The sequence below is a fragment of the Meles meles genome, chromosome 1 (genome assembly GCF_922984935.1).
Source record: "Meles meles chromosome 1, mMelMel3.1 paternal haplotype, whole genome shotgun sequence".
In the NCBI taxonomy this organism is placed as follows: Eukaryota; Metazoa; Chordata; class Mammalia; order Carnivora; family Mustelidae; genus Meles; species Meles meles.
This window is the reverse complement of record NC_060066.1, coordinates 63,987,198-64,013,504: the sequence shown is the minus strand read 5'-3', so window position 1 is coordinate 64,013,504 and position 26,307 is coordinate 63,987,198. Positions and strand designations below refer to the sequence as shown.

The 26,307-nt window shown below is 43.0% G+C and overlaps 1 protein-coding gene across 4 annotated transcripts in view; it reads left to right on the top strand.

The window, feature by feature from the left end:
• Nucleotides 1-26,307, top strand: part of SULF1 (sulfatase 1) — a 174,755-nt gene that overhangs the window by 117,114 nt on the left and 31,334 nt on the right. For all 4 annotated transcript variants that reach the window (XM_046025949.1, XM_046025940.1, XM_046025958.1 and 1 more), the window contains 7 exons: nt 1,230-1,381; nt 3,715-3,884; nt 14,406-14,556; nt 15,519-15,694; nt 16,967-17,095; nt 17,364-17,420; nt 18,169-18,298. In XM_046025949.1, the coding sequence (XP_045881905.1) occupies nt 1,230-1,381; nt 3,715-3,884; nt 14,406-14,556; nt 15,519-15,694; nt 16,967-17,095; nt 17,364-17,420; nt 18,169-18,298 (965 nt within the window). The remainder of the gene's footprint in view (nt 1-1,229; nt 1,382-3,714; nt 3,885-14,405; nt 14,557-15,518; nt 15,695-16,966; nt 17,096-17,363; nt 17,421-18,168; nt 18,299-26,307) is intronic.

The window sequence follows — 26,307 nt, the reverse complement described above, 5'->3', positions numbered from 1 at the left end:
GTGGGTTAAGTCTCTGCCTTCAGCTCAGGTCATGATCTCAGGATTCTGGGATCGAGCCCTGCATCGGGCTCTCTGCTCAGCCGGAGCCTGCTTCACCCTCTCTCTCTCTCTCTGCCTGCCTCTCTGCCTACTTGTGATCTCTCTCTGTCAAATAAAGAAATAAAAAAAAAATTTTTTTAATTTAAAAAAAGAAAGGAAAGAAAAGAAAAGAAAGCAAAAAAAGTAATGATATCCTCTTTCATTTTTGGCTCCCCTTCTGATAGTTACAAGGCATTTGACTTCAAGATCTAACACATTTTTCCCCCAAAACCCTAAGCTGCCCTACTTACTCTCTCCTCTTTGCCCCTCTCCTTTCATCATCTGTGGTAGAGGACCACATCCAAATCCAAAGTTTCCCTCTGACAGGATCGTAAGTTCTGTTGCCCAGTGGCCTTCCTTGGGAGTGACATGCCAAGGTTAGAAATGTGAAGTCCCTCCAGGGCCTCATCAATGAGCAGTAGAGTGTCAGTGTCCCACATCCTCTGTGCAGCTATGATTCTATGAAAGTTAGTCATCTGTGCAGTGATTCAGTGTCACCAGAATCCTTCATTATCACGAATAGACATACATGTTCATAAAATACACATAATGTGAACACCAATGCCATAAAATGTGTATGACATAGAAACCCTTACCATGTGCCTAAGAAATGGAGTTTACCGTGGTTCCTTGACTTGGAAAATTTGCACTCTGGATATGCAAACACAAAGACAAGCTTTTCCATAGTGTTTTCATAATTTATAACTCACAAATTGTAAGTTAGAAAACTTATTTTCTCACCAAGACTGAATTTTCAGTCCCCCAGTATTTGCCCAGAGACAGCATTCCACATTGCCACCGGCTACTTCTCTGTTACATCAACTTAACAAAAGGGTACATTCTGCTTTCATCCCAGCAGACCCGCAAGAAATGGATGCACCCTGAGTACCATGATCATTATGGTGATTTTATTGCACTATAATCTGTGTATGTGGGTGCTATGCTTATTTATTCAAAAGGAAAATGTACGTCTGTCACTTTGCCAAAGAATCAGAGTATTACACTATTATTTCGGTGTTCACTGTTAGCAAGGTTTACTTTGGTTTTACTCCCCTTTTTCAAATCCTAATTTCATACTTATGCATTTATGCATTTATTTGTGATTAATCATTTCATATGAGAAAATAATCCTTTTTTTTTTCCCTTTGCAGCCTTTTTTGGAAAATACCTCAATGAATATAATGGCAGCTACATCCCTCCTGGGTGGCGAGAATGGCTTGGATTAATCAAGAATTCTCGTTTCTATAATTACACTGTTTGTCGCAATGGCATCAAAGAAAAGCATGGATTTGATTATGCAAAGGTAATTTTCAGGCACTTTTACACTGCATCAATTTACTTTGTGCATAATGGGGAAAAGCCATTTTCAGTGAGTTAACTTATCCGCGAGATTGGCTTTCTATGTTCTCACAATGTTAGAATGAGAAATTTTAAGGTAATTTTAAACTCCAGGCAAGAAAAAGACTTTCAAGGAACACTGACTTTGAATAGTGATTCTTTTTTCCCTCATTAAGATGAAAGGCAATCAGCCTTTGATGAAGTATCATCAAGAAAATCATAGACGTCCCCACTTGGTCTCGTGACATTGTTTTATTTTTCTGCTCCCTAGAGGATTTGTCCACATAATCCAGTGTTCATCTTGTACCATTTTGCTTTTCACTGGCGTGAAAGTGCATTTCATCTGTGGCTTCAGGTTTAGAGCAGACAAGCACAATAATCGAAGGTCAGGAAACCACATTCTTTGCTTTTCCTCCTGTCTGACCAAGCATTGATATGTGACAAGGACACCTGCCCCACGGCAGCGAGAGTCCACAGCATTCTCTGGGGCCATCAACCCTCAGATTTCCAAATATGTTCACAGAAACTGAAATCGACACGTCCCTCCGTGTCTCTAACAAATGCATCCCAGATTAGACTTTTTAAAATTCACAAAGGTTTTGTGATTGCCAACCAAAAATAAAACAATTTTCAGACAAGAGTGAAGGGGAAAATATCTTCGAATTTAGCCCACTAATTAGCCAAAAATATCCTCTTCTCGTCTAGCTATGCCCAGCTCTTCCTCACTTTTCTAAAAGAAGCCGGCAATCTGCTCTATCTAGCGTAGATCACTACGAAAGAGCCATTGGTGGAAATCGGGAGAGAAGGAGCTTGATTTAATTTTGGCATGGTGCTGGCTTTATGCTTGGCCTGATTTGAGCTGGAGGAACTTGGTGGGAGACAAGGTGTAAGTCTGGCTCTTCCGTCCCCTTCAGAAAACAATGAATGCAAATGAATTCACAAACATTGCTAATAAGATTCCAGACTCATCAAAGTCGAAAGCTGGCGGGGACCTTGGAGGCAGATTTGAGCAATGTCCTACAAAGTGCGCTAATTGTCACTGCCATCATTTTTTATCTGTAGGGATGCTTTCATGCTCCTTGTTCAAGCTATTAACCTTTCTTTCCCTGTTGTCTTAAGGAGAGCAAAGTAATCAAGATTCCCTCCAAAGACTAAAATTAGCGTAACTTGCCCATTATCACAGCTGATTAAGTGTCAAAGACAACTGTGTCCGAAAAGAATATATGGCTTTTTTTTTTTAGTGAGAAAAAGGAATGAAACAGACACTCCCATGGAAGAAGGTGATGGCCTGTGGAGTTGTCCTCACAATGACATGTGACACAGATTTCCTCCCTTGGGCATGGCTTTAGCAACTGTGCTGGTCCTTGAATCTACATGTGATTAGTCATGCCTGGGAGGCTCTGATGCTGTGAATGCTGTCTGGGCACTTTCTGAATAAACTTTGCAGTAGAGCTCCAGGCCAGCAGTACCCACTTAGACGAAGCAGGTGGTTTAAGTTTTCATCGTTCCTTTTCATTCCATTTCTTCCTTCCCCCTTACGGAGTTGCATCAGTCCCTCGGATGGCAGCTTAAGTCATTTTATTAGCCAGTCAGGCTCAAATCCCAGCAGCTGTTATCATTTTAGTTGTGCAATTAACAGTATAGTCTGCAGGAAATCAAATGCTCCCCATATTTACTGTTTCAAGTGAATTAATTGATAAAATACTGCAGCTTTTCCCTGTGCACCCAGATTTGAGCTATGGCTTTCATTTAGCAATTACTGTATAATTCCCACAGGTGAATTTTGACTTTAAAGAAAAGACCTTTCCTTTTCTTTGTGCATGTGCACGCGCGCGCGTGTGTGTGCGTGTTCTGCAACTGTGAATTTGTAGTGGGCGTGGGTGTTTCCTGCCCTTGAAGTAATTAAATTTTTTGTCAAAGAATTACATCAATGAAATCAGAGAATGAAATATGTATCCGGTGTTTCAGGGTCTCTAGCGTTCGCATTGCCAGATCTGATCATTATCTTGGGCAAACAGGACTGACTGGACTCTTTTTCTTTCCTAATTGCTAAGTCGTGCCCTTACTTAAAATAAAATTTTTGCGCGTTACCTACCTAGCCGCCCTAGAAAGTAACTGGCAACTGATTTCGTCCGTTTGGGAAGATGTTTTGCCGCTTTGGGGAGTTATCACCTTCCTTCCCGCTTCAGGCCTCATGCCTTCATTGAGTGAGACGCTTCTGAAGAAAGCAGTATGCAAATGCCGTCTGATGAATGTCACCTTTTGTAATTTTTGTTTTGTGTCAAATGTATGTTTCAGGACTACTTCACAGACTTAATCACTAACGAGAGCATTAATTACTTCAAAATGTCTAAGAAAATGTATCCCCATAGGCCCATTATGATGGTGATCAGCCACGCTGCGCCCCACGGCCCCGAGGACTCGGCCCCACAGTTTTCAAAACTGTACCCCAATGCTTCCCAACACATGTGAGTAATAACGTCAGTTCTGGGACCTGCTGAATACGGGCCTTTCCTTTGCTCCCCACCTCCCACCTCCCACCTCCCATCTCTCCCTCACCCCATTTCCTTCCACGCCCCGTCTCCCGAGGCAGGAACATCAACCAGTTCCTGCCAAGAGACCACGGGGCAGGCTGGCCACGGGGCCTGGCATAAGGACCAGGTCTCATGGCGCGATTAGGAGTCACAGTATGTCCAACATTTGTTAAGTAGCTAAATGGAAAGGAAGCGAAGCACTTACAGTGAATGGGGGAAAATTGTATCAGGCGTTCCCTTCGGTTGTCTTAAATAATATCCCTGAGCATGATCTCATAAAAATAACGATCCAATGGTATGCTCCTTGTAGCGGCAGGGGGGCGCCCCCTGGTCTCTGGTGGTAGAAACACGGGTCTGTCCTCCAGGAGAATACGGGGGTCAGCTTTGCTGCAGATGTGCAATTAGGACTCCTGCAGAAAGCAGCTTGCGCCGGCTTGCCCGAGAGGCCTTCTCAGGTCACGGCTTTAAAATAACCTGATGTTTCCTTTTGAGAGGCAGGAGCTTTGGTAAGGAGGGGAAGGGAGGCCCAGAAAAGGGGCTGGGGTGCAGGGGGAGCAAGGCAGAGAGCCCTGTTAGGCTGGTAACTCTCCCTAGCCAAGAATGAAAAAGGCAGGATGCTTTGGCAGCCAAGAACATGATTTTGTTTTTTACTCCCTTGACCCGCTTCCTTCCCGTCCGTTGCAATAATGTGCAGCCTTCCCGACAGAGCGCTTGGCTCTGTGTCTACGGAAGGATCCGCCATCAGGAAAGTAGGGACCAGGGAACTGGTATGTTTCCTTCATCACTACACCTCCAAAATTGGTTCTTGCTCTGTTTATGCTGAAGTAGCATCTCTTCTCACCCATACTGATTTCCCAGCCACAATCCTAGACAGAAAGAAAATTGAGTAAATGTATTTATGGAAAGAGGGACATACCGAAGGCACTGTTATTCCTGGTCATTATATATCCCTGAAGACCCTTCCCTTATATGCTTATTTTTTTATCTTATAACTAGTAAACTCATGGCTTTGGGCCAGTGGTATTCAGGTCGTCTCTGCCATATCAAGTGATTTAGAAAGAAGGAAGGAGGTCAGAGCTGACTGAGGACAGGAATGAACAGTAAATATAAAACCAGGACAGACACCCTGCTGAACATGCCCAGTTAGGATGGAAGGATGGAAGCATCTCAACATGAACTATTGTCAACAAAGAAAGTAGGTTCCCCCAGCGCCTGGGGAATGTGGTCTGGGTGAGCTGCTGTGTTTCGGAAGGAACGCTGTGAATGGGTATACAAGCCTCTAGAAGGTCTACCTACATATAACCATGCAACAAAATTCATGAGCAATGCCCACAAATGGCGAGGGGCTCTCCATTCCAGATCACTTACAGATGGGCAACCTGCTGGTTCAGTGAAAGAGAAAGGTCTTTGTAGTTTTCTTCCCGGCCCTGGGACCCACCTTTCTCTTTTCCTTTTCGAATCAGAAAATCACTCTGTGTCTGTTTTCTTGTTACACTGGCAGATGCTCAGCCTAAGGAGGCTTGTTACAACTGTAACCCTTACCAGTGTTTTCCTGAGGTTGAGGAGAGGGCATTGACAAAATGTGGTGTTTTATGGCTCCTAAGAAGTCAGCCTGCTTTGAAGTTTCTGGGCAAGGTCTCGAGCCTACAGAAAAATCAGCCGCAGGTCAAGAGGTTCTGAGAGCCAGTGGCATGCACAGACAATTGTAGGAGGAGAGGAATCTGCAGACTTCCCTGGGCCTTCATCATCACTGAACAACAGCATCTCTGAGCCCAGCAATTACAAATTCTATTTGATTCCACAAATATTTATGAGTGGTGCTCTCCAGTACAGCTGGGATATAGGCACGAGGAAGACATGATTGCTCACAACCAGGAACCAGGGAGCAAAGGCAGGCATGGGCCCCCTGGAGCCAAATCCAGCTTGCCACCAGCTTTTGTTAATAAAACTTTATTGACATACAGCCACATTCATTCATTTATGTGTTATCTGTGGCTGCTTTCACAATTCAGCTGCAGAGTAGTTGTAGCAAATACATTATGGCCTGCAATGCCCCCAGGATTTGCTCTCTGACCCTTTACAGGATGAGTTTGCCCCCAGCCCCTACTCTGGGGGGAGGATGGGCAAGTGTCCAAACAGACGTAGCACCAGTCAGAAAGAAGGCGTAAGTACTAGGAGAGGCCTTCAAGGGGCTATGGAAGTTTGGAGGAAGAGGCGTTCTCATCTTTCAGGGGAGCACAGAAAAGCCATGGACCAGCAGACATTCAGAGCAGGCCTCAAAGAATGGGTATGATTTCTGCAGCTGATTCTACAGACTGGCTAGATGATTTCGGGAAGAAAATGCAGCGTGGACAAGTGGCCACCACGTGATGTGAGATGATCTAAGATGTGACCTAGGAAAATGGAGCACAAGGAAGGCAAGAAGGGATAAAGCCAGAAAGGGAAACTAGCAGAATTTTGAGGACCTGAATGAATTTGTACATGACCATAAGCAGAGTCACCGGAGGTCATTTGGTGGGGTAGTGACAGAATATGTAACTCGGTCATTTTCACATGAAAATTGTTTCAGGTATTTCTTTTGAGTTCACATGAACTACCTGTGTGGCTTACTAGTGACTATAAAAAAATTTTCACTTGGCAGAGTGAAAGTATTTAGGCCTTTGAGACAAACAAGCATGGGTTCCTTTTTCATGTCTTCCCATTAGTAAGCCTGTGGGCATTCTTTTTTTAACCTGTAGGAAACTCCATCATCTCATCTGTTAAATGGGGATAATACTAGCACTTTGACATGATGTCATGAACAAAAACTGAGACAGGAAGCACAGGTCAAGTCCCTCCCCACAGGGCCTGGGACACAGAAGCCACTTCACAGATGCTGATCTTTATCGATCCTTTGCATTGAGATGAACCACATAAAGCTGCTCTTTCTTTTTTTTTTTTTTTTTAAGATTTTATTTATTTGACAGACAGAGACCCTAAGCAGGCAGAGAGGCAGGCAGAGAGAGAGAGAGGAGGAAGCAGGCTCCCTGCTGAGCAGAGAACCCGGTGCGGGGCTCGATCCCAGGACCCTGGGATCATGACCTGAGCCGAAGGCAGAGGCTTTAACCCACTGAGCCACCCAGGCGCCCCTAAAGCTGCTCTTTCTTGAGGCCATCTTTCCTGACCCACAAAAAGTGCGATTTCATTTGGTTCAACTTCATGTTCAGGGGAAGCAGCTGAAGAAATGACAAGTTGATAGGTGTCCATTGTGATGTGACAAAGCTCTTGACAAGCTAAGACTCACACTGAGACGAGCCTCTTGCACCCGGCCGCTCTAAACACCCAGGCAGGATAAGCACCCATCTGGGCTGTGTTATCTTTTCCGGCTGCAAAATGGGTGCTGCAAGCAAGTGCCAGTGAGGAGAACACCCTCAGACCTAGAAAATGAAAATCCATGCGTTGGCTAGGCGACTTGGCTTCTGTTTGCTGCTAAGCCTCGGGCTTTGGTGTCCCCAGCATGGAGAGAGCCGCTGTGGCTCCCGCAGCCCTTCGAAGGCCTGAGTTAGCCGAGTCTTCCTTGCCCAGGGCTCCCTGGCTGCCGCTCGCTGGAGGAGGGGGCCGGCCACAGTCTGTGTGCGGCTCTTGTCACCATGAGTGACTGCACAGGTCCACAGTTCAGTCTGTAGACAAAAGGAGTGAGACAGATGAAGACAGGCGGCTAATTGTGGAGCATGGAGCTCCTGAATGGCGGGTTTCCTTAGCGAAAACGTTCACCACACACTTGAGCATACTTTGCAGACACTTGAGCTTACTTTGCAGACGCGTTCGGGAAGCCCTCTGCAAACAGGAGAAGCTGTAGACACTCCCCTGTTGGGAGAAGCAAGTAATGTGAACGCGTTCCTTGCGGTGGCCTTCCTTGGTGGTCACGCGGTATCCAAGTGCCTTTCGTGTGGCCTCAGGCGGTAGTCGTCTGGCCCCCTCCAACCGGAGTGAATGCATCGTGTTTCCACGGTACTTTCCACTCCCAACAAAGGAAGGAAGCTGGGCCAACACTGGCTTGCTGGCTTTACACTTCAAGGCTGAAGGTTTTGCCAACCAACTAAGAACGATGACAGATATGGACCCCTCGTGACAGGAGGCACTGTTTAATCAGAAGCGGTTCAGCTGTTCTAGGCCTCGGTGATACCTGAGGGAGTCTCCGTCATAACATCACACATGATAATCCTTATCCTAAAGCTCTTCCCTGTGGCGAAGACCCTGCTGTCCTTTTCAGTAAATTACCTCCCAGGATCCTGCTAGGACTGCTATACCCTCACTCCTTCTGTGACACAGCTTTTCTCTCCTGGCCGCCATGACATGATAATGTGCAGCAGTGACAGGAAAGGAGACTCCATTTACCTACCCTATGATTCTGGGGGAAGCTAAGAGACTCCCTCATCACTTTCCTACCAACCATCCCCCTATCAACTGAAATTTTTTTATTATTCCATTTCACCAGTTCTTTCTCCCTGTCCCTGGAAATGTGTCTGATTGTGCGTATGAACACACAAACACCAGTTCAAGTGATACTTAAACTCTTGGTAGAACGATCCAGCTCCTCTAACTTGCGAGAATTGGTCTAAAAGCGCAGTTGGGGGGATGACAAAGTGTGCTAAAGGGACAACAACCTCTGCATAAGCCTCAGAACAAAATTTTTAAAACACCTCTGTTGTCCGAAATGGGAAAGAAATGTTTTCCCTTAGAGGAATTTGCACATCCTCACTTCATTGCTTCCACAGATCCATAAAAGAAAATGCTTTTGAAGATGAGAGAATTTTAAATTCTCCGTAAGAATCTTTAATCTGGGCAGAACTCATTGCTCCTTCCCTATGTTCCCACGTTGTTCTTCTCTCTGTCATTGACTGCATATCCCATGGCACTGGCTGTTGACCCAGACCCTTGAAGTCAAACTGAACACCTCCAGGGGGCAGCATTCACACAAGAAGTTAGGCAGGATAGCTCTTTCCAGAAGGCAGGACCAAGTGTTACCTCTCTGCTTCCGGTGTCTGGGGAACATGGCTCCTTCCCCATCCCTTGCCAGATACTTTTTTGTTTAGCAAATGAATAAGCGTGTTAATCCCAGGTGACATTAAAACGTATTTTGGTAGCATAAAAATGTTTAAGCACTCGGTTTTATGGATTAAAGGACACCTAGAAATCATCGAATGCCTAACTTTTTAGATTAAAAAATGAAGGCCCAAACTCTATTTCAAAAGAATAAAAGGCCCAAATAGCTCTGCCCAAGTCACACAAGTAGACGGAGACAAAGCTGGAGCTAAAACTCGGTTCTCTGGGCCCCAGGTGATCTTTGTACTTCCCCTGCGTTGCTCAGCACTCTCACAGTTAACGGTTAATATTAGAAGTGGCTCCCGTGTGTGGGTTTGCACAATTCTGTTGGAGCTTGCAGCATCTTAGAAGACTTTTTAAATTAGTTTCCTGCGGTATCTATAATCAAGATCATTTGATATTATTCTGCATGCGTTCAAATGTTACCTACCTAAAGACATTTGAACTCAGGTGGGGAATATCTCTACAAAGTCAATTAAATAAGTTCAATTTGAGTGAAAGCTGAGATGGTGTGGCCTGGGAGATTAAGTATAGAATTTCCAATTTAATGCTTTGGGTGAGTGTCTTAAATCTATACAACTAGCTTATTTTGGGAATTGAAACCTATTTCATTTCTTACAGAATGACAGACCCACTAGGAGTGCTCTTTAAGAGTTAGATCATTAGAGTTTTTGTTGTTGTCCGAGACTAAATAACAAATGAACAAAACACACGTGCAGATATGAAATGCTAGAAATGTCTTTCTTTTCACTGGGTGACAGAAAAGGCCATCAGCAGTAAAAATGAACTGCCAAGTTCTTTGCAATTCCTGGAATATGGATTTCATACACAACACATGCGTTTCTTAAAACCATTTCTCATCTAGTGAGAATTATTCTCCCCAAATACCCACCCATCAAAAAGAAAGGTGACATTACTGATTTTCAGGATTCGTGTTCTCGTTATGCCAATAAGCAGCAGAGGAGAGGGAATCAAAGCCCAGAGAGAATCGGCATGGACGGCAAAGGTTGAAGTCACAAATAGGCGGTCGAAAGGATCTGTGATCTAGTGCTGAGCAATAAATCCAAACGAAGAAAAAGCAATGTGCAGAGAAGCCTCACGGGGGGAAAGTTAACATTTTTAACTATGAGAATAGTCTAGGTTTGGGGGAGAGTGTAAGGCCTGGAATGCAGAATTACTGGTTAAAATCCTTCTTGGAACAGACAAGGAGTCTTACCAGGTCAGGCATGTGCGACTGTGACCCCAAAGTGGATTTTTTTTTTCTTAAAGCAACAGAAACTTAAAAACGACAACTTCGTCATTTCTCCTCTCAGTTCTTAAGCAAAGAGCCAGTGTTATCTATCTTTTCCCTGATGCATCCAGTTTGCCCTGGAGGGTCCGACTTTATCTTGTATTGTCAGCAAAAGCAGACACTGGGCAGCTGGTAGGAGGCACTTGAACGGGGAGCAGAAAAGGCTAAGGTTTTAAATCAGGACGAAGGCTAAGGATTTTAGGACTTAGTTTTGGCAGAAAGGAATGTATGTATCAGATCTTTGAATGACAGGGATTCTGAGGTGCTCCTTGGGGACTCTGGTGCAGGACTCTGGTCATTGTGACGTCATGGGAGGAACTCCAGCCCTGGGAAGGAATTTCTGAGCCACCTCTATACACTTCACTTTCTCATTTGTGAAATGGGAATAAAGTGTTCTGCCTGCTCCTCAGGGTTGCCACAGCAACCAAAAGAGCTATTAAATGATGAGATCTTTCCCAGCTCCCCATGAGGACAAGTGTGATGTGGTCCCAGGATGTGTTCTCTGGAGTCACTGAAATCTCCTTAAACACTCACAAAGCTCTAAAGTCGTTATGCCCATTACACAGATGGAGAAACAGAGTCTTAGAGGAAAAAAAAAAGTTGCCAAGATCACGCAGTAGTAAGTAACAGAGCTGGGATGAAATTTCAGTTATGATCCCCAAACCTTCTGGAACAATCGGACCTGTGATTTTCCACTTTTCCCCAAAACAGTTACCTGCTCCTTTCAGTGGCTGCTGTTCCAGCTGAGGGCTCCAGGCCCTGTTTCAGTCATTGTGAGTCAGTTCTAAGGAAGCAACCTTAATTATCACTGGAGGACAGAAGGCTGCATCTTCCAGGAATTTGGAAGACCCCAGCAGGAGGCAACCACAGGTCTTTGGCAAAAGATCACTTTTCAGCAACATTGTCAATTCCAGCGACACCACACACCCCCCCCACCTTCCACCTGCAGGTCCCCGAACAGCTGCTGTTCAGTGGGTGGAAAGCAGGGGCAGCCTGTCTTCCTTTAAAAGGCAAATGCATCTCCCCCCCCCCTTACCCCCTGCCGAGATCCCACCTGGGATTTCAGCTCCAGAGCTGGGGGTCAGCTCCCACTTGGAGGGGGAGGGGGGGAAAACGCAGTTGGGGGTAGGGAAGGACATCTTTGACAACAGACCTGAACTCTCCTTTTTAATATAAGCCAGATTTAACATATGTCATTCTGTAAATCCGGGAGCCCAATTTGAGGCTTGTAATTTGCTACGACCTTCCCCATTCCTCAAAGTGAGATGGAGTTGTGCCAAGGACATCAAGGTAGCTGGTAGAAGATATAATTTGCCCGCTGCGAGTCTTCGTTTTGGTTCCCTATTGTTAATTTTTATTTGTGTTGAGGTTTTGTGGCTTTAAAAAAGTCAACTCGATTTATTTCAAAATTAAGGCAAACCGACATCAAAGGCAGTAAGAGGAAGATGTTTAGGTATTATAAAGAAACCTTGTGTGATCTTTTATAGCCCTATTCTTTTTCGAGACACGTATCAGTAAATGGTTAGGGGACCTTTCATGACCCACTTGCTCTATTTTTCTGACCTCTAGCCACCCCTGCGGGTGAAAATCCCTCCCCGATGGAGCTTAGAAGCCCCCTCTGTCATCCTGCTCAGCCTCTCCATTTAATCCTGTTTGTACCATAACATGCTGCGTGAAGAATAAGAAACAGGGTTTACATCCTTTCCTACTGCATGAGCCCCTGACATTGAAGAGGCTGATTCCGCCCATGTTCACTTTTAGATATTAGGAACCCTTTCACGCCAAAAACACGGGACAAGTGGTTCATGAGTCATTTCCCGGGTAAACAGAAGAAAGTTTATGTTGAAAGTTTCTCTTAAAAAGAATAGCAGGTGATACCTGGAGAGCTTGTTTGGTTTTTAATGCAACAGGATTTTTCAACCCAGACACTTACATAGAATGTTTATTGGCTCATGTAGGAAATGCATGTGCCTCTGTACTAGTACTTTTAAGTGATAAAGAGATAGATAGACAGACAGCTAGATAGATAATAAATAGGTGATAGATGGATAGAGAGATGACTGATAATGATTAGATAGATAGAGATAGACAAATAGATCTGTTGTTCCTCAAAAGAGCTTTTTTTTTTAAAAAGATTTTATTTATTTATTTGACAGACAGAGAGATCACAAGTAGGCAGAGAGGCAGGCAGAGAGAGAGGAGGAAGCAGGCTCCCTGCAGAGCAGAGAGCCCAATGCAGTACTCGATCCCAGAACCCTGAGATCATGACCTGAGCCGAAGGCAGCAGCTTAATCCACTGAGCCACCCAGGCGCCCCTCTCAAAAGAGCTTTTTAAGAAAGGTACTATTATCCCCATTTACAGATGAGCAAAATGAACCACACTTGCTTTTCCTACTCTGCAAATCTGCCCCTTTAAAAAGGAGTTGACTTACACTACTGAGCACAATTTATACAATTTTAAGGATAGTGTCTTCTGTGCTCACTGTTATGCTGGTATTTGTGCTGTTGTACTTGTTAGTTAACTAGCATCCATACTGACCAACAGGGTATAATGTGACCTTCTTTTGTGCCAAGAAGCTCAGTGGTACCAAAACAGCATTAAAAAAAAAAAAAAAGATTTTATATATTTATTTGAGAGAGAGAGACAGAGAGGGAGAGCAGAGAGGGAGAGTAAGAGGCAGAAGCAGACTCCCCACTGAGCAGGGAGCCTGATGTGGGATTTGATCCCAGGACCCTGAGATCATGACCTGAGCCAAAGGCAGACACTTAACTGACTGAGCCACCCAGGCACCCCAAAACAGCATTTTCAACTATCAAAAGTGAGATTTTGAAAATGTAGAACAACAGGCAGCATTTATATTGTTCAGCATACATAGGAATAGCCCAGTAAACAATTGTGTAGCTCAGAAATTCCAGGTTCACCCCAAGGGAAATTTGCACTAGAGCAAACCAGCAGAGTACATGGTAAATGCTCCTGAATTCACTTGGCTCACAGTGATTATATCTCTAGGGTTTTTCAGTTTGGGGTTTGGGTTTGGTGTTTTTTTTTTTTTTTTTTTGAGATTTTATTTATTTATTTTAAATTTATTTTTATTTTAGAGAGAGAGCAAGAAGGGAGAGGAGCGGTGGGCGGGGGGTGGGGGGGCACGGGAGGGGGAAAGAATACCAAGCAAAAGGACACTGAGACCATGACCTGAGCCTAAATCAAGAGCCGGATGCTTAACTGACTGAGCCACCAAGGCGCCCCTATTTCTCTAGTTTTGTGATATAAAAGATGGCACAGGAGGATGAGGTCAAGGGATTTGGGTTAGATCTCAAAAAGAAGGCGACATATTTTGTGGGTCTCCAATAAAATGTAAGAGACACCACTTGGATTTCTGCAATAAATTAAATATAGGCTTGAACCCACATGTTCGAGAGGAATAAGACCCACCTCCCTGTAGTTAACAAAAATTGTGTCTGCACATGTATTGAATTGTCTGTAAAAAGAATGGCTTTAGAGATAAGCATGTATATTGCAGAAATAGATTGGCTTTAACTCCAGTACAGCCCATTAAATTAATGGTATCTATATATAAGTTTAGGAATGAGAAAAACTCATAGACTAGATATGTAAGTAATCAATAGAATAGTCCAGTAAAATCAAGAGGAAAAAAATACGTTATTCCACATCTTTGTGACTATATCTAATAACCTAATTAACTACAACATTTATAGAGTTAACATCACCATGAAAATATCCCCTGTGTATTACAGAATTTTGTCTTTAGATCTTACATGATCATCCTGATGTCTTTTTACACATTTTATTCAATGAATCAAATGAACTTGCACTAATTACCTTTTTAGCTGCCTGTCTAGGTTTTATCAATTTGAATCCATATGCCTTTTGGGGATGTGTGATATTTGGGGTAGTGAAGTTTTGAGCTCTTCTTATAAACATAGAAGACCCGTGGGAGACAAAAATAGCAACGTCTAAATTACCTTTCCTAAATGATTACTTTACAACGTTCAACTTGAGATTTTTCTCTACCTGACTAAAATTGTATATAGTAAGAATCCTTTCTGGGTATTTTCAGAACCCCTAGTTATAACTATGCACCAAACATGGATAAGCACTGGATTATGCAGTATACGGGACCCATGCTGCCCATCCATATGGAATTTACAAACATTCTACATCGCAAAAGGCTTCAGACTTTGATGTCGGTGGATGATTCTGTGGAAAGGGTAAGTACACAAACTTGCCTAAGTGACAGGTTTTGGTCCAGCTTCCTTGGTGTAGATCCATTCTTGCTAATTCTGTCTTTGTCTTGTTGGTGTTTTCAAGAGAGAGAGAGAGCCCGTGTGCGTGAATATGTGTACGTGTGTGTTGAGTGACTTTATCTTCCCTCCCTTATCTTGACCCCTTCCGCTAGCTCTCCAGGCTTGGTTCTTTGGAGCCAGCAGCAAAGAGAGGACAAAAATCAAAACACTGTTAAGTCAAGAGCTACACTCACAAATACTTTCAAGAATTAGGCGAATAATGTAGAAACCTAAAGCTGGTCTTGTATAAAGCGATAGGGCATGGTGGGGACTATGGGGAACTTTAAATGCCCACATCTGTAACAAGGAGCTGTGCACTCAGCTCCAGCTTATTTTTGCTGCGTAGGAAAATAGATCCAGTAGCATGAGTTCTTTTGACTTTTCAAAGGAAACCAGAAATACAAACATTTCATTTGAAATTTCCTGAATTTAAAAAAATAACAGAAGCCAAACAAAACATGCCTAGAGGCTGGATTTAGTTGGCTCAAGCTCCAAAGCAGCCTCTTCGTAATCTTTGATAACTATGTAAAGAGTGATGATAAAATTTGCTTTAACAGTGGATTTTCGAAGTAAAACCTGTAAGTTAGGTGGCAGGGGCTGTTTTGTAGAGTTTGTTGTTTGGTTTTTGTTGTGTTTTTGTTTTTGTTTTTTTTAATAGGTGCACAAAAGCTTGAAGAACAATGTGCCAGATTCAAAAAAGTTACATTACTCTATTATTAGATATTTTCCCTCCAGGATTGTAAGCAACTGGAACATGTAGATAGTCATCATGTTTCTCAGCCTTGTTAAAGTGACACTTGCCTTTAAAAAATAATGGGGAAGACTTTCGGGGAAAATCACGGCAACACTCTTGTCATCTTGCCCATCTTGTCTCCGTTGTATTTCAGCTGTATAATATGCTCGTGGAGACAGGGGAACTGGAGAACACTTACATCATTTACACCGCTGACCACGGTTACCATATCGGCCAGTTTGGACTGGTCAAGGGGAAATCCATGCCATACGACTTTGATATCCGTGTGCCTTTCTTTATTCGTGGTCCAAGTGTAGAACCAGGATCCATGTACGTATTTCTCTGCTTGTAACATTTGGCTATCGTGGCTTATGTGTATCTGAAGATGATTCGATTGTCAATCTCAAGGTCTGGTTTCTTTTCACCCAAAACAGAAAAGGGTGTAGGTAGGGAGAGGTTGGTAATTTAGAAAATGAAAATCTTGGTTTTTTTTTCACCCTACTACATGTTAAATTAACTGAAGTATGCTATTTAAAGAGAAGAAAATTAACTATCAGTGACTAATTCTGCCAAATGGACCAAAATCCACATCTCACGGCCTGTGCTCACAGACATAGAATGAAATCGTTAGGGACATATCTGTACTTTCTTTGAAGCAGACATACAGTGTCTTTAAAAACAGAAACAAAAACGGAAACAGTGCCTGCCTCTAGTTGTTTTTTTTTTTAATTATTACTAAAGAAAAATTTTTAAAGAAAATAAAATTTTCTTTAAAAGCATGATTTTCTTTTAGAAGAAAAAAGGGTCTAAAAGACTAACATTCTATTTCTGCTACCTTAGACAAGTCACTGCCTCCCTCTGCATCTCTCTTTTCCCGTTACAAATGGGTTTTATGTCCCCTGCCATCCACATCACAATGTTCAGTGTAAACTAAGATTGTGTACATGAAACAAGTTATGGAAAGAGTTTAAAAAAAGAATCCAAGTGGAATTTCAAATCCGGAATGGTCCTTAAGGAGCATCCAGCTGGGACTTCTTCTTCTTCTTTTTTAAGATTTTACTAATTTATTTTAAGGGGGGCATGCCAGCATGAAGAAAGAGGGGGGCAGAGGGTCAAGCAGACTCCCCACTGAGCAAGGAGTCCCATGCGGGGCTCAATCGCAGGACCCTGAGGTCACAACCTGAGCTAAAGGCAGACGATTAACCCACTGAGCCACCCAGGCACCCCCTAGCCTGGACTGAGCTAACACAGAACAAACTTGGCACAGCACCAGTGCCTTTCTCAGAGTCCCTGATTCTTGAAGTGGCTGCATGGGGGCCCAGAACCCGGATATTCTGAATCTCCTCCTTGTGCCTCCTCTGCGGCTACATCTGGGAGAAGGCGATAGTAGTAAAAGGGTTTCTTTGAAGAATGTTATTGTATCTCTTCAGGTCATTGGAAACACTTTGAGAATTGTCTGATCTAGGTGAAACAGTTTTATGTTTGAAAGACTAAGGTGGAGGGAGAAGGTTGAAGGCTGAGAAGTATCGGTGTGGAGAAAGAGGCCCTCCATGCCAACCCCACAGACGTTAGTTCTGGGGGTGACCACTTGTCCCTTTGCAGAGTCCCACAGATCGTTCTCAACATTGACCTGGCCCCGACCATCTTGGACATTGCTGGGCTCGACACTCCTCCCGATGTGGACGGCAAGTCCGTCCTCAAACTTCTGGATCTGGAAAAGCCAGGTAACAGGTGTGTCCATTCACTTTCCCTCAGCCAGCCCCAAGCACATCGGCCCCCAGAGCCAGCCAGCCGCTGAAAGGAGTGAAGGCCAAGTACGCCTTGCCCATGAGAATCACCCCAAGCTGAGAATGTCTTGGCTGTTTGTGAACAGCATACTGATGGAGGGCAGTCGCTGTCTGCGGGAAGTGAGAGGTGTTTCTTTAAATAAACTGGGAGCACAGATGCATGTGGGAAAACGTCCAGATGCCAACAGTAAATATTATTATTTTGCTTTCAGGTTTCGAACAAACAAGAAAGCCAGAATTTGGCGTGATACGTTCCTCGTGGAAAGAGGGTAATTACTGGTTCCTGGGGTGCTTCTGGGAACCAGGCCTAGTGGGCAGCTCTCCCTGCTGGGTATTTTTTCCCCCTTATTCCAGTTTACTAAGCATGCAGATTTCGTAAGCTTGGTCACAAGATTGAATGGTTTGCTACTCATTCTCCACGGGCTAGCACAGTAATGATGGTTGCATCAGAACTGTAAAACATAAGTTCTCGTACAACGGGACCAAAGCGTTGACTGTGGCATTTTTTGACCTCGGCTCTGAATCAGACCAGTCCACTGACTTTCTCAGCCTTCCTTCCCAAGTCCTGCCTCGCCCTCTCCTTTCTCTTTCCTTTCCGTAAGAGCTTTTCCTAGTTTTAAATACACATATGAGACTGTCATTTCCAGAGTCCCTTCTGGGTTTCCCCTTTTGATTCATAATCCTCATTGTCTCTCTCTCTCTCTCTCTCTTTTTTTTTTCCATACATATATTGAAAGAGAAGCATTTATATGAATCTAAAGCTAAATAGTTATGCCCAAAGTTTTGAAATTAATCTTTTAGGGAGATAACAATTCTTCCTAGTACCTGGCTTATAATTTTCACAAAGGAGTCAGTAAATGTTGAGCTCCTGTAGACAAGGTCTTATCATCTATTTTACACCATTTGAAGAATATGGAGGAGTCATGCTGCAGGGGAGAAAAAGAGAAAAGGCAAAAGACGCTGGGTGGGTAAATCAGATCATTTCTCACATCAGAAACTTCTTCTTTTCTGTCAAAGGAAGTTTTTACGTAAGAAAGAAGAAGCCAGCAAGAATATCCAACAGTCAAATCACTTGCCCAAATATGAGAGAGTCAAAGAATTGTGCCAGCAGGCCAGGTACCAGACAGCCTGTGAACAGCCTGGGCAGGTGAGTGACACGGCTTATCTTCACCACAGGTCACATGCTTCTTCATTTCTAATTTTAGCAATTTCAACATGTACATTTATATATAAATACATTTTTCATAGTGGTCATGCAGCGCTCACTGTGACAGCTCTCTGACCGAGAATTATCTAACTGGTCTAAGCGGGGCCTCCTCATCACTGCTTGGGTTCCCGTCAGTGAAAAAAAGATGGTGCCCTCAAAGAGAACTAGATATCCACCCAACTGGCCAACACCAGTTCAATATATCACACATGTGAAGTGGGTAGTCTGGTTAGAAAGATCAGAAACTTGGTTCCACCTGAGGAGTAGCCATCACCCCTTGGAGTCCTGTTAACTGGTCATCAAGAAGGATTAAGAAACTACTTAGTCAAGATCCAGTGTAGATGCTAAGCCCCTGGGCGATGAAACACCCAAGAGACATGATGGGGTCTTCCCATCCTGTACTAAAGCCAGATGTCATCGAACCCACAGAGGAGGATAGAATCATGACCAAGACTGGGAAGGGAAAAGGGAAGCCATATTGTGTTTGTTTATTGTTCCTACTTCTGCTCTCAAAATTTCTGACATCCACTATTTCATTAGAATGAATTATTTTTGTTAATGGAAATAGTACTACCAATGGGGTGCCTGGGTATCTCAATGGGTTGAGTGTCCAACTCTTGATTTTGGGGGAGGTCATGATCTTGGGGTTGTGAGATCATGTCAGACTTCAAACTCAGTAGGGAGTCTGCTTGAGTTTCTCTCTCGTCCTCCTGCCCCTACCCACCGCTCTATCAAGTAAATAAATAAATCTTAAAAAAAAAAAAATTACTATAGAATTAAGGACTACCCAGAACACCAACTATTATCAATAAGAACTAAAGAAAAACCATGTGATGAATTAACACAGGCCTGTTTCTACGGAAAGTGAGAATATATGAATGCTAACTATTTAAAACACTCTTGATTGACATCTACACCAGCTAAAAGAAGTACTGTATCATGATGAGAGAGGAATTACCTAAGTCACTGAGACAAAATTGAAGGAAAGTGGAAAATAATAGTTATAACACATTTGTCTTATGTGAAGCACTATACATGGAGTTTAGTATGTTTTAGCTCAGTTTAATCCTCATATCCGTCCAGTGAGGTAGGCATTGTTGTCCCCATTTATAAATGGGCAGCTGGTGAGTGCAGAGCTGGGATCAAAATGAGTTGTAGGATTCAAAAACTCGGGCCACTTGCCCCCTTCCAAGGTCAGTTACATTAACGAGACAAAGAGAAGTTCACATCTGTTCTGAGTCTTTTCTTCTCTTTAACTTATCTGACCTCTAGATAGCCATACAATTAGCCAATACCAGTTCAGGAGATCAGGTACACAAAATGGATACACAGTCATTATTAAAATGACCTCATAAATGTAGGGCTTCACACAGTTGTACTGGTGATATGGTATCTAGCTATTGAACAGACCTTCACAATAAACAACTTGAGCCTCATACTTTCTGCATTTCCTCCTGACTTTTTGTCCTCGGGGATTCCTTTGAAATAGAAAAAGGTGGGGAGGGAGGTTGGGGAAGGAAGGAATAAAACCAGGCCTTCATGGCATTCTAGTAAGTCTTAATTTTCAAGTGTTTAGTGGAGAAGCTTAGACTTATTCATTATATTTTAATACGATGTCTTCAGCTCCTTCTCAAGGAAGCTCTAAGTGTTATTATGACTAAAACCTCAGAATTGTTTTGTAGCTCTAAAATGATTTTTATGAGCCAGGCTCAATAGACTAATTTGCTTTTATTCGGGAGTTGGAAATGCTTGGTGTTAAATATATCTCACACGAATTGGTGATTCTGTTACTATTTTAGCCTTCCAAGTGGCAAGCATTACAGCCGTTTGAGAATAAGGTACACTGCCTACCTTTCAGTATACAGTTTTGCAAACCTCTCTCCATATGGCTTGTCCTGGAATTTTAATACGTGTCCTAAAGGGCAAATGTAGTCTCAACTAGATTATGGCATGTTGGCACAAACTCTTCCCTCTTGTGAAATGCTAACTGTGTTAAGAATGTCACTTCATTTTTTCACAGTTTTCTAAACTTGTTTTGCCCCCCACCCCATGAAATGCTTTAATACCTGGTTCCCTGGGATTCTCCTCTGCTGCTTTATTTCGATGTGAATCAGTCTGAATTTAGATTATATCACATGGATATATGTAAATGTTCGCAACAATTTCTTTTAGAAGTGCCTGAATTATTAGAACAGAGAATTACGCTCTACCCCGGATGGCGATTTCTTTCTTTCTATAGGTGATGCTCAAATTTTAGCTTAAAAATCTGAGAACTTCTGGAAAATTTGAGCCTCTTCAAGTCAGTTACAGAAACTGTGGGTCAAACCTGATAGCTCGGTTGTATTCTACAGCATCTTTATGTTTTTGGACCTGTGCTTTTTCTATCTGGTTGCTTTGAAGATTATCTTTTTAGTTATAGTATCAGTGACTTTTAAAAAGGAAAAGTCCAGAAGAATGAGATTGCTTTGCTCTGGATCGAGGTATCAGTTAAGGCTGGAATGAACTCTAATCTAATCTGTTCTCTTGACACTGATTGCACACCTGGCCGGTGGCCTGCGTCTCTTCCTCTGACCGAGGTTAACCAGCTGCATTCAAAGACAACACAATCTTCTCTTTGGTTCCACTCTGTATGGGATAGAGAGGAAAAACCCACAATACCAACTCCCTTCTCTTTACTTCAACCCCCAAAGAATTTGGTGTATTTCACTCATGCAATCATACCGCCCTGCCTGATCCCCTAAGGACTGTTTGGCAAGGCCAATGTGGAGGCAAGAAGGAGGTAAATGAAGGAAAGAGAAATAGGACATCACAAAGTTTGGGTTAGAATATTGGCATCCGCTACTTTTTACCTGTGTATTTGGGGACTGGATTAAAAGTCTTGGGTTTTCTATCCCTAAAGTTAAGAAAATTAATCTCAGTCTCATAAGGATTCCGTGATATCATATATGTAAAGTGATAGATGAGTTACAAGGCTACGTAGGAATGTTGGGCGTTATTTCTGTTCCGGACCATCTTACCTGCTTTTTCATTCCTGTGAAGCCAACAGGGAATTAAAACAGGCTGGAATCCCAGACATTTGGCAATACTTCTTCCACTTTGTGAACAGAGCAAGCAGCAGGGACTAATTAAGACGGCATGGACATATGTGTTTGCGTTACTTCTGTGTTCCTGAATTAATATGAGGCTGAGTATGAATTCCCGCCTCTCTCTCAGCTGGCATTACACCCCCAAGCGCATTATGTACAGATTTATGAATGACACACTATATACACACACGTGCAGATCTCAGCTTCTATCTGAAAAGACTTTGACTCAACAAAGAGCACACATCAGTGATGCTCAATTCTGGCCGCACCCTAGAATCACCTGGGCAGCTTTGGAAAATATCAGTGTAAGGGCATCTGGATGGCTCAGTCAGTTAAGCGTCCAACTCTTGGTTTTGGCTCAGGTCATGATCTCAGGGTTGTGAGATTGAGCCCCACCTTGGGCTCCGCCCTGGGTAGTGGGGGTGGGAGGGTTAGGTTGGGGGGGTGGCTGCTGGTTAAGATTCTCCCCCTCTCCCTGTGCCCCTCTGGAAAGAAAGAAAGAAAGAAAGAAAGAAAGAAAGAAAGAAAGAAAGAAAGAAAAGAGGAAGGAAGGAAATATCAATGTATAGCCTCCCCCCAAACCAATCAGATTAACGGGTCAGAGGTGAGGTCAAGATATCTGTATTTGTTAACATAGTTAAGGACCAGAGGTCTAGAGTCAGAGAATATTGAAATTGGAAGGAGTCTTAGAAATCTCCTAGTTGAAAAGTAACCTTTTTCTAATACGGACATTTAGATCCAGAAAACTTAAGCCACAAACCCGAAGTCAGAACCTGCAACTCTTCACTCCCAGCTTAATCCTTTCTTCCCCAGAACATGCTGCCTCTTCAAAAATGTAACAGAGTAGATTTTCTCTTTGAAATTATAGATGGCATTTGCCTGGCGGAAGCCACGAGTTTAGGACCCCCTTAGAGCATCTAGGGAAGTGGTTCCCAAGCCCCGCACATTAGAATCACAGAAGCAGCTTTACAAATGCTGATGTTCAAGCTTCACTCCAGACAAAGGAACACAGAACCTCTGGGGAGGAGACCCAGACACCCCTCGATTGTTTTCCAGCTCCTGGGTGATTCCTTTGAGCAGCCAGGACTGAGAATCATTCATGCCAGGAAAACGTTACTCTATTTTTCCCCTTCTAGGTATAGGGACTGACTCCTTAAATAGGAGTTACATAAATTCCCGAGGCCTTCAGTTTTGGAGTACATTTCACATATTCTCTGTTGTTTGAAAAAAGCTTGTTTTTCTCTTTGATAAAGCAAATTTCATGTCCTTTGCGAGTTGTTAAATTCCAGCAACCTGGCAATTTCGTTTGCCTTTCTACTATTGTATCAATATGAAATCAAAGATTTGTTGACCATTATAGAAGAACCCCAGATCAAGCAAGCGGGTACTACTTGGGAAATTAGAATGTGGCTTGTTGAATGTCCTGGTTTAGCTCCAGGATTTATGTTCTCATCCCAAAATTATCCCTCTGACCACAGATTCTCAACCTTTTGTGACCAGCTGCAGAGAAGGAATAAAAGGCAGTTACCAGTAAGATCTGGCAAGTTTACCAGGAACTGACAGCCTGTTTCCAGAAACTCACTGAGCCCTGGTTAAAATTTCAGCATGGCTCACAGACCCTTGCCCATGGCCCGCCTTATTCCAGAGGGACAGCCCGAGGACCGAGTCCCAGTGCCACCCTCTGGCTGAACGTGTGTCTGCATGGAGCACGGCCCAGCCTCAAAACCTGCCTCCGCCCCTCTTCAACCTGCACTGAAGGACATTTCTGAATAGTTGTGCCTCTCGATGTTTTGACTTCTGTGCATTTTTTAAAACACAAACCGCAGGCTTAAATGTCAAATCATACTTAACGATGCCCCAAATGAGTCAGAAAAAAGACAAACATAAGGCCATTTTACTTATAAACTACCTAATGTGGCCACACCCAATTTAATTCACGCTCTTGTTTCCCACTGCTCCAGAACACAGCCAGCTCTGGGCAGGATCCCCTTCTCCCTGCTCGTAAACAGAGCACTCTCGTCAGCAGCGGCCGGCGTGTAAGCTGTTGCCTCTGCTTCCCAAATGCTATTCCCTCCACCGAGACTGTTGGGAAGCCTCACATTCTACCACTCTTTTTTATTGGGGTCCTAATCTATTGGGATTGCATCCTGGGTCCACTGCTTTCTTGCCACGTGACCAGGGGCAAATTACTCAATCTAACTCTGCCTCAGTTTCTTCATCTTGAAAATGGGCATAATAATAAGTACCTGCCTCAGAGGGTCGCAGTAAAGGTTATAAGAGGTAAATGTATTAAACATCTAAACCAGTCCCTGGCACATAATAAGCCCTCGACAAATACGGGTTCTCACTTGTTGGCCAAGGCCAGTGTACCAGTTGTGCTTTCCCCAGACTGTAAGAACAATACTCCTTTCGACCTTTCATTATTGACTTTTACAAAGGATTATCCAGATGAAAATCTGAAGGAAGAAACATTTTCTTCTGCTTCTCTTTCCTTTCCACTTTTTCTCCCCTCTCCCATCTCACCCTATTTCAAAGAAGACAGGAAATAAATCTTAGCACAAGTAACTCTACTTAGATTGGTGAGAAAATCTGACAATGGCTTCAGCTAAGTAGCAACATGAACGAGGATGTTTATATGGTACTTTGATAGTCCCAGTGTTGAGATGAAATTCTAAATGCATGTCCACAGACAGGTAACTGTGTTTTACGATATTGGTACCGGCCCGAAGGTTAACCGGGTTATCCCCAAATTACTGTATGGTTGTTATATTTTGGAGAATATGATTTGACCTGCATTATGACCAAATCCACATAATAAGACATATAATGATGACAACTAATCCATGTGTGTTTGTGTGTATGTGTGTGTAAAATGAAGCTTTCATTGCAGTGTACTTTTGAAAAAGCTGTAGCCGAATTTTTTTGTTTCTTGTTCATGAATAAGTAGGCATAAATAAGAATATAGAACATTCTGAATCAATCTGAAAAATATATGCAATTAAAAATGTAGAAACTATAATGATTATCTGATAGGTAATTCAGGAAAGGGAAGTAACCAGAGCTCTATCTTCAACTAATATTATGCTAGGCACTTTACACAGAACATTTTATACCTGAAAATTATTCTGTAGAAGAGATCTTATGCAAGGAGACTAAAGCTCAGATGGGAAAGTCACTTGCCCGAAGTCACAGAGCTGGAGGTGTGACAAGTCTGAGTTCAAACCAAGATCTGTGTGATTCAAACCCACAGTCTCCCCACTAAATAGTAATTATTGTATTATATACAATTTGCAAGCGTGAAACATGAACTTGCGCAAGGATTGGATAACCGTTGTTAAAGGTCAGTTATAATAGTATTGCTCTGGATTTATATAGTGCATCGTTTTCTCAGAACTCCAAAAATATTCAACGATTTATTCTCATGGCATATCCTTGAGGCCAGGAGAAACAAGTATTATTTTACTTGATGTGGAATCTGGAAAAACAAAGAGGTTCTGTAATTTGCTCAAGGCCGTGGAGTTAGCAGGAAAACAAAATGAAAATGGAGGTCTTCACATCCCTAACCCAATACTTGCCTCCATTAAAAATGACTACCTCTCTTTAAGTTTGCATAAGACCAGGTTAAGTAATAAATTTAACTTGTGTGTGCAGAGGGCGATAGTCTGTGAAATAATAATAATAATAACAGTAACTGCCTTTGTTGGGTGCCTCCCGAGTACTGAGTTCTTCCTGCTCCTGAATGAGTTCTAATACTCACGAAGCTTCATTGTAGAGCTGACTTGCTCAAGGACACATAGTGACGTGAGAAAGCTGATGGTCGAATCCAGACTTTGCTAGGTTTGAAAGTCCGGACTTCTGCCACCGAGCCACATCCATATGGATATAAAATGCCATTCTCAAGTCCCAGGAGGAATATGGGTGATATTCACCACGACAAAATCCTACTCCATTAAATGAATTATGGTAGCACTGTAGGTTGTAGTGATGATTACGTGGATAAATTTATATAAAGTGCTCTAGACCAGTACCTGGCATCAAGAGTTCCACAGGTGATGATAATGATGTTGAAGCGAATTGTTTGAAGGGCCTTTGTCTCATTTCCATTAGGTTTGATTCCAACAGACAAGCTACACACATGAATCCTTGTATCGAAAGGACCAGCCATCTCTTCTTCATCACGTGTTATTTACATATAAGTGTAGACAGTCAATCAAGGCCACCAAGACATGATTACTAAACCGAGTGGTCTGATGCTGAGCTAACGTCAGGGAACAATTCAGGAGTGAGAGACATGGTCCTTGTCTTTAATTTGAAATTCCAGTGTGGTTGGAAAGGCTAAAATGAAATCCTAATATAAACTTACAAAATTATTTCAATAGTTTAGTTGAGCCCCTCTCTCGCCGAATGCGTCAGAAATCACTGTGGAATGAATGTATATGAAGTGATTGGGACAGTCGGAGTCAGAGATTCAGGAGAAAAACCGAGAGGATGTCCCACGAAGTGGCAGAGGAATTTACGGAAGGGGAGAGTGGTTCAGGGAAGACGGACAGTGGGATCCGGCAGTTCACCGATTCACTGATAAACTTCCAGAAAGTAGATAAGAGGGAGCAAGTATGCTATCTGTACCTCGGCACTGGCACGTGTTCAACAAAGACATCTTCCCCTGGGAAGATGCCTCCCCTGAGGCCCCGCTCCCATCTGGTTGCTGCAGCTCTTAGGCAATGCCAAGTCATTGCCTCTCTTTCTTTTGAGCATTTAAGGGGCTTGTGGCATGAGTTTCAGAGCAATTCCCTGAGAGCTCTCTTCCTTCGCACTAAGACTTTTAAAGCCGCTCGCTAATGACTCTATTAATAGGGTCTACGG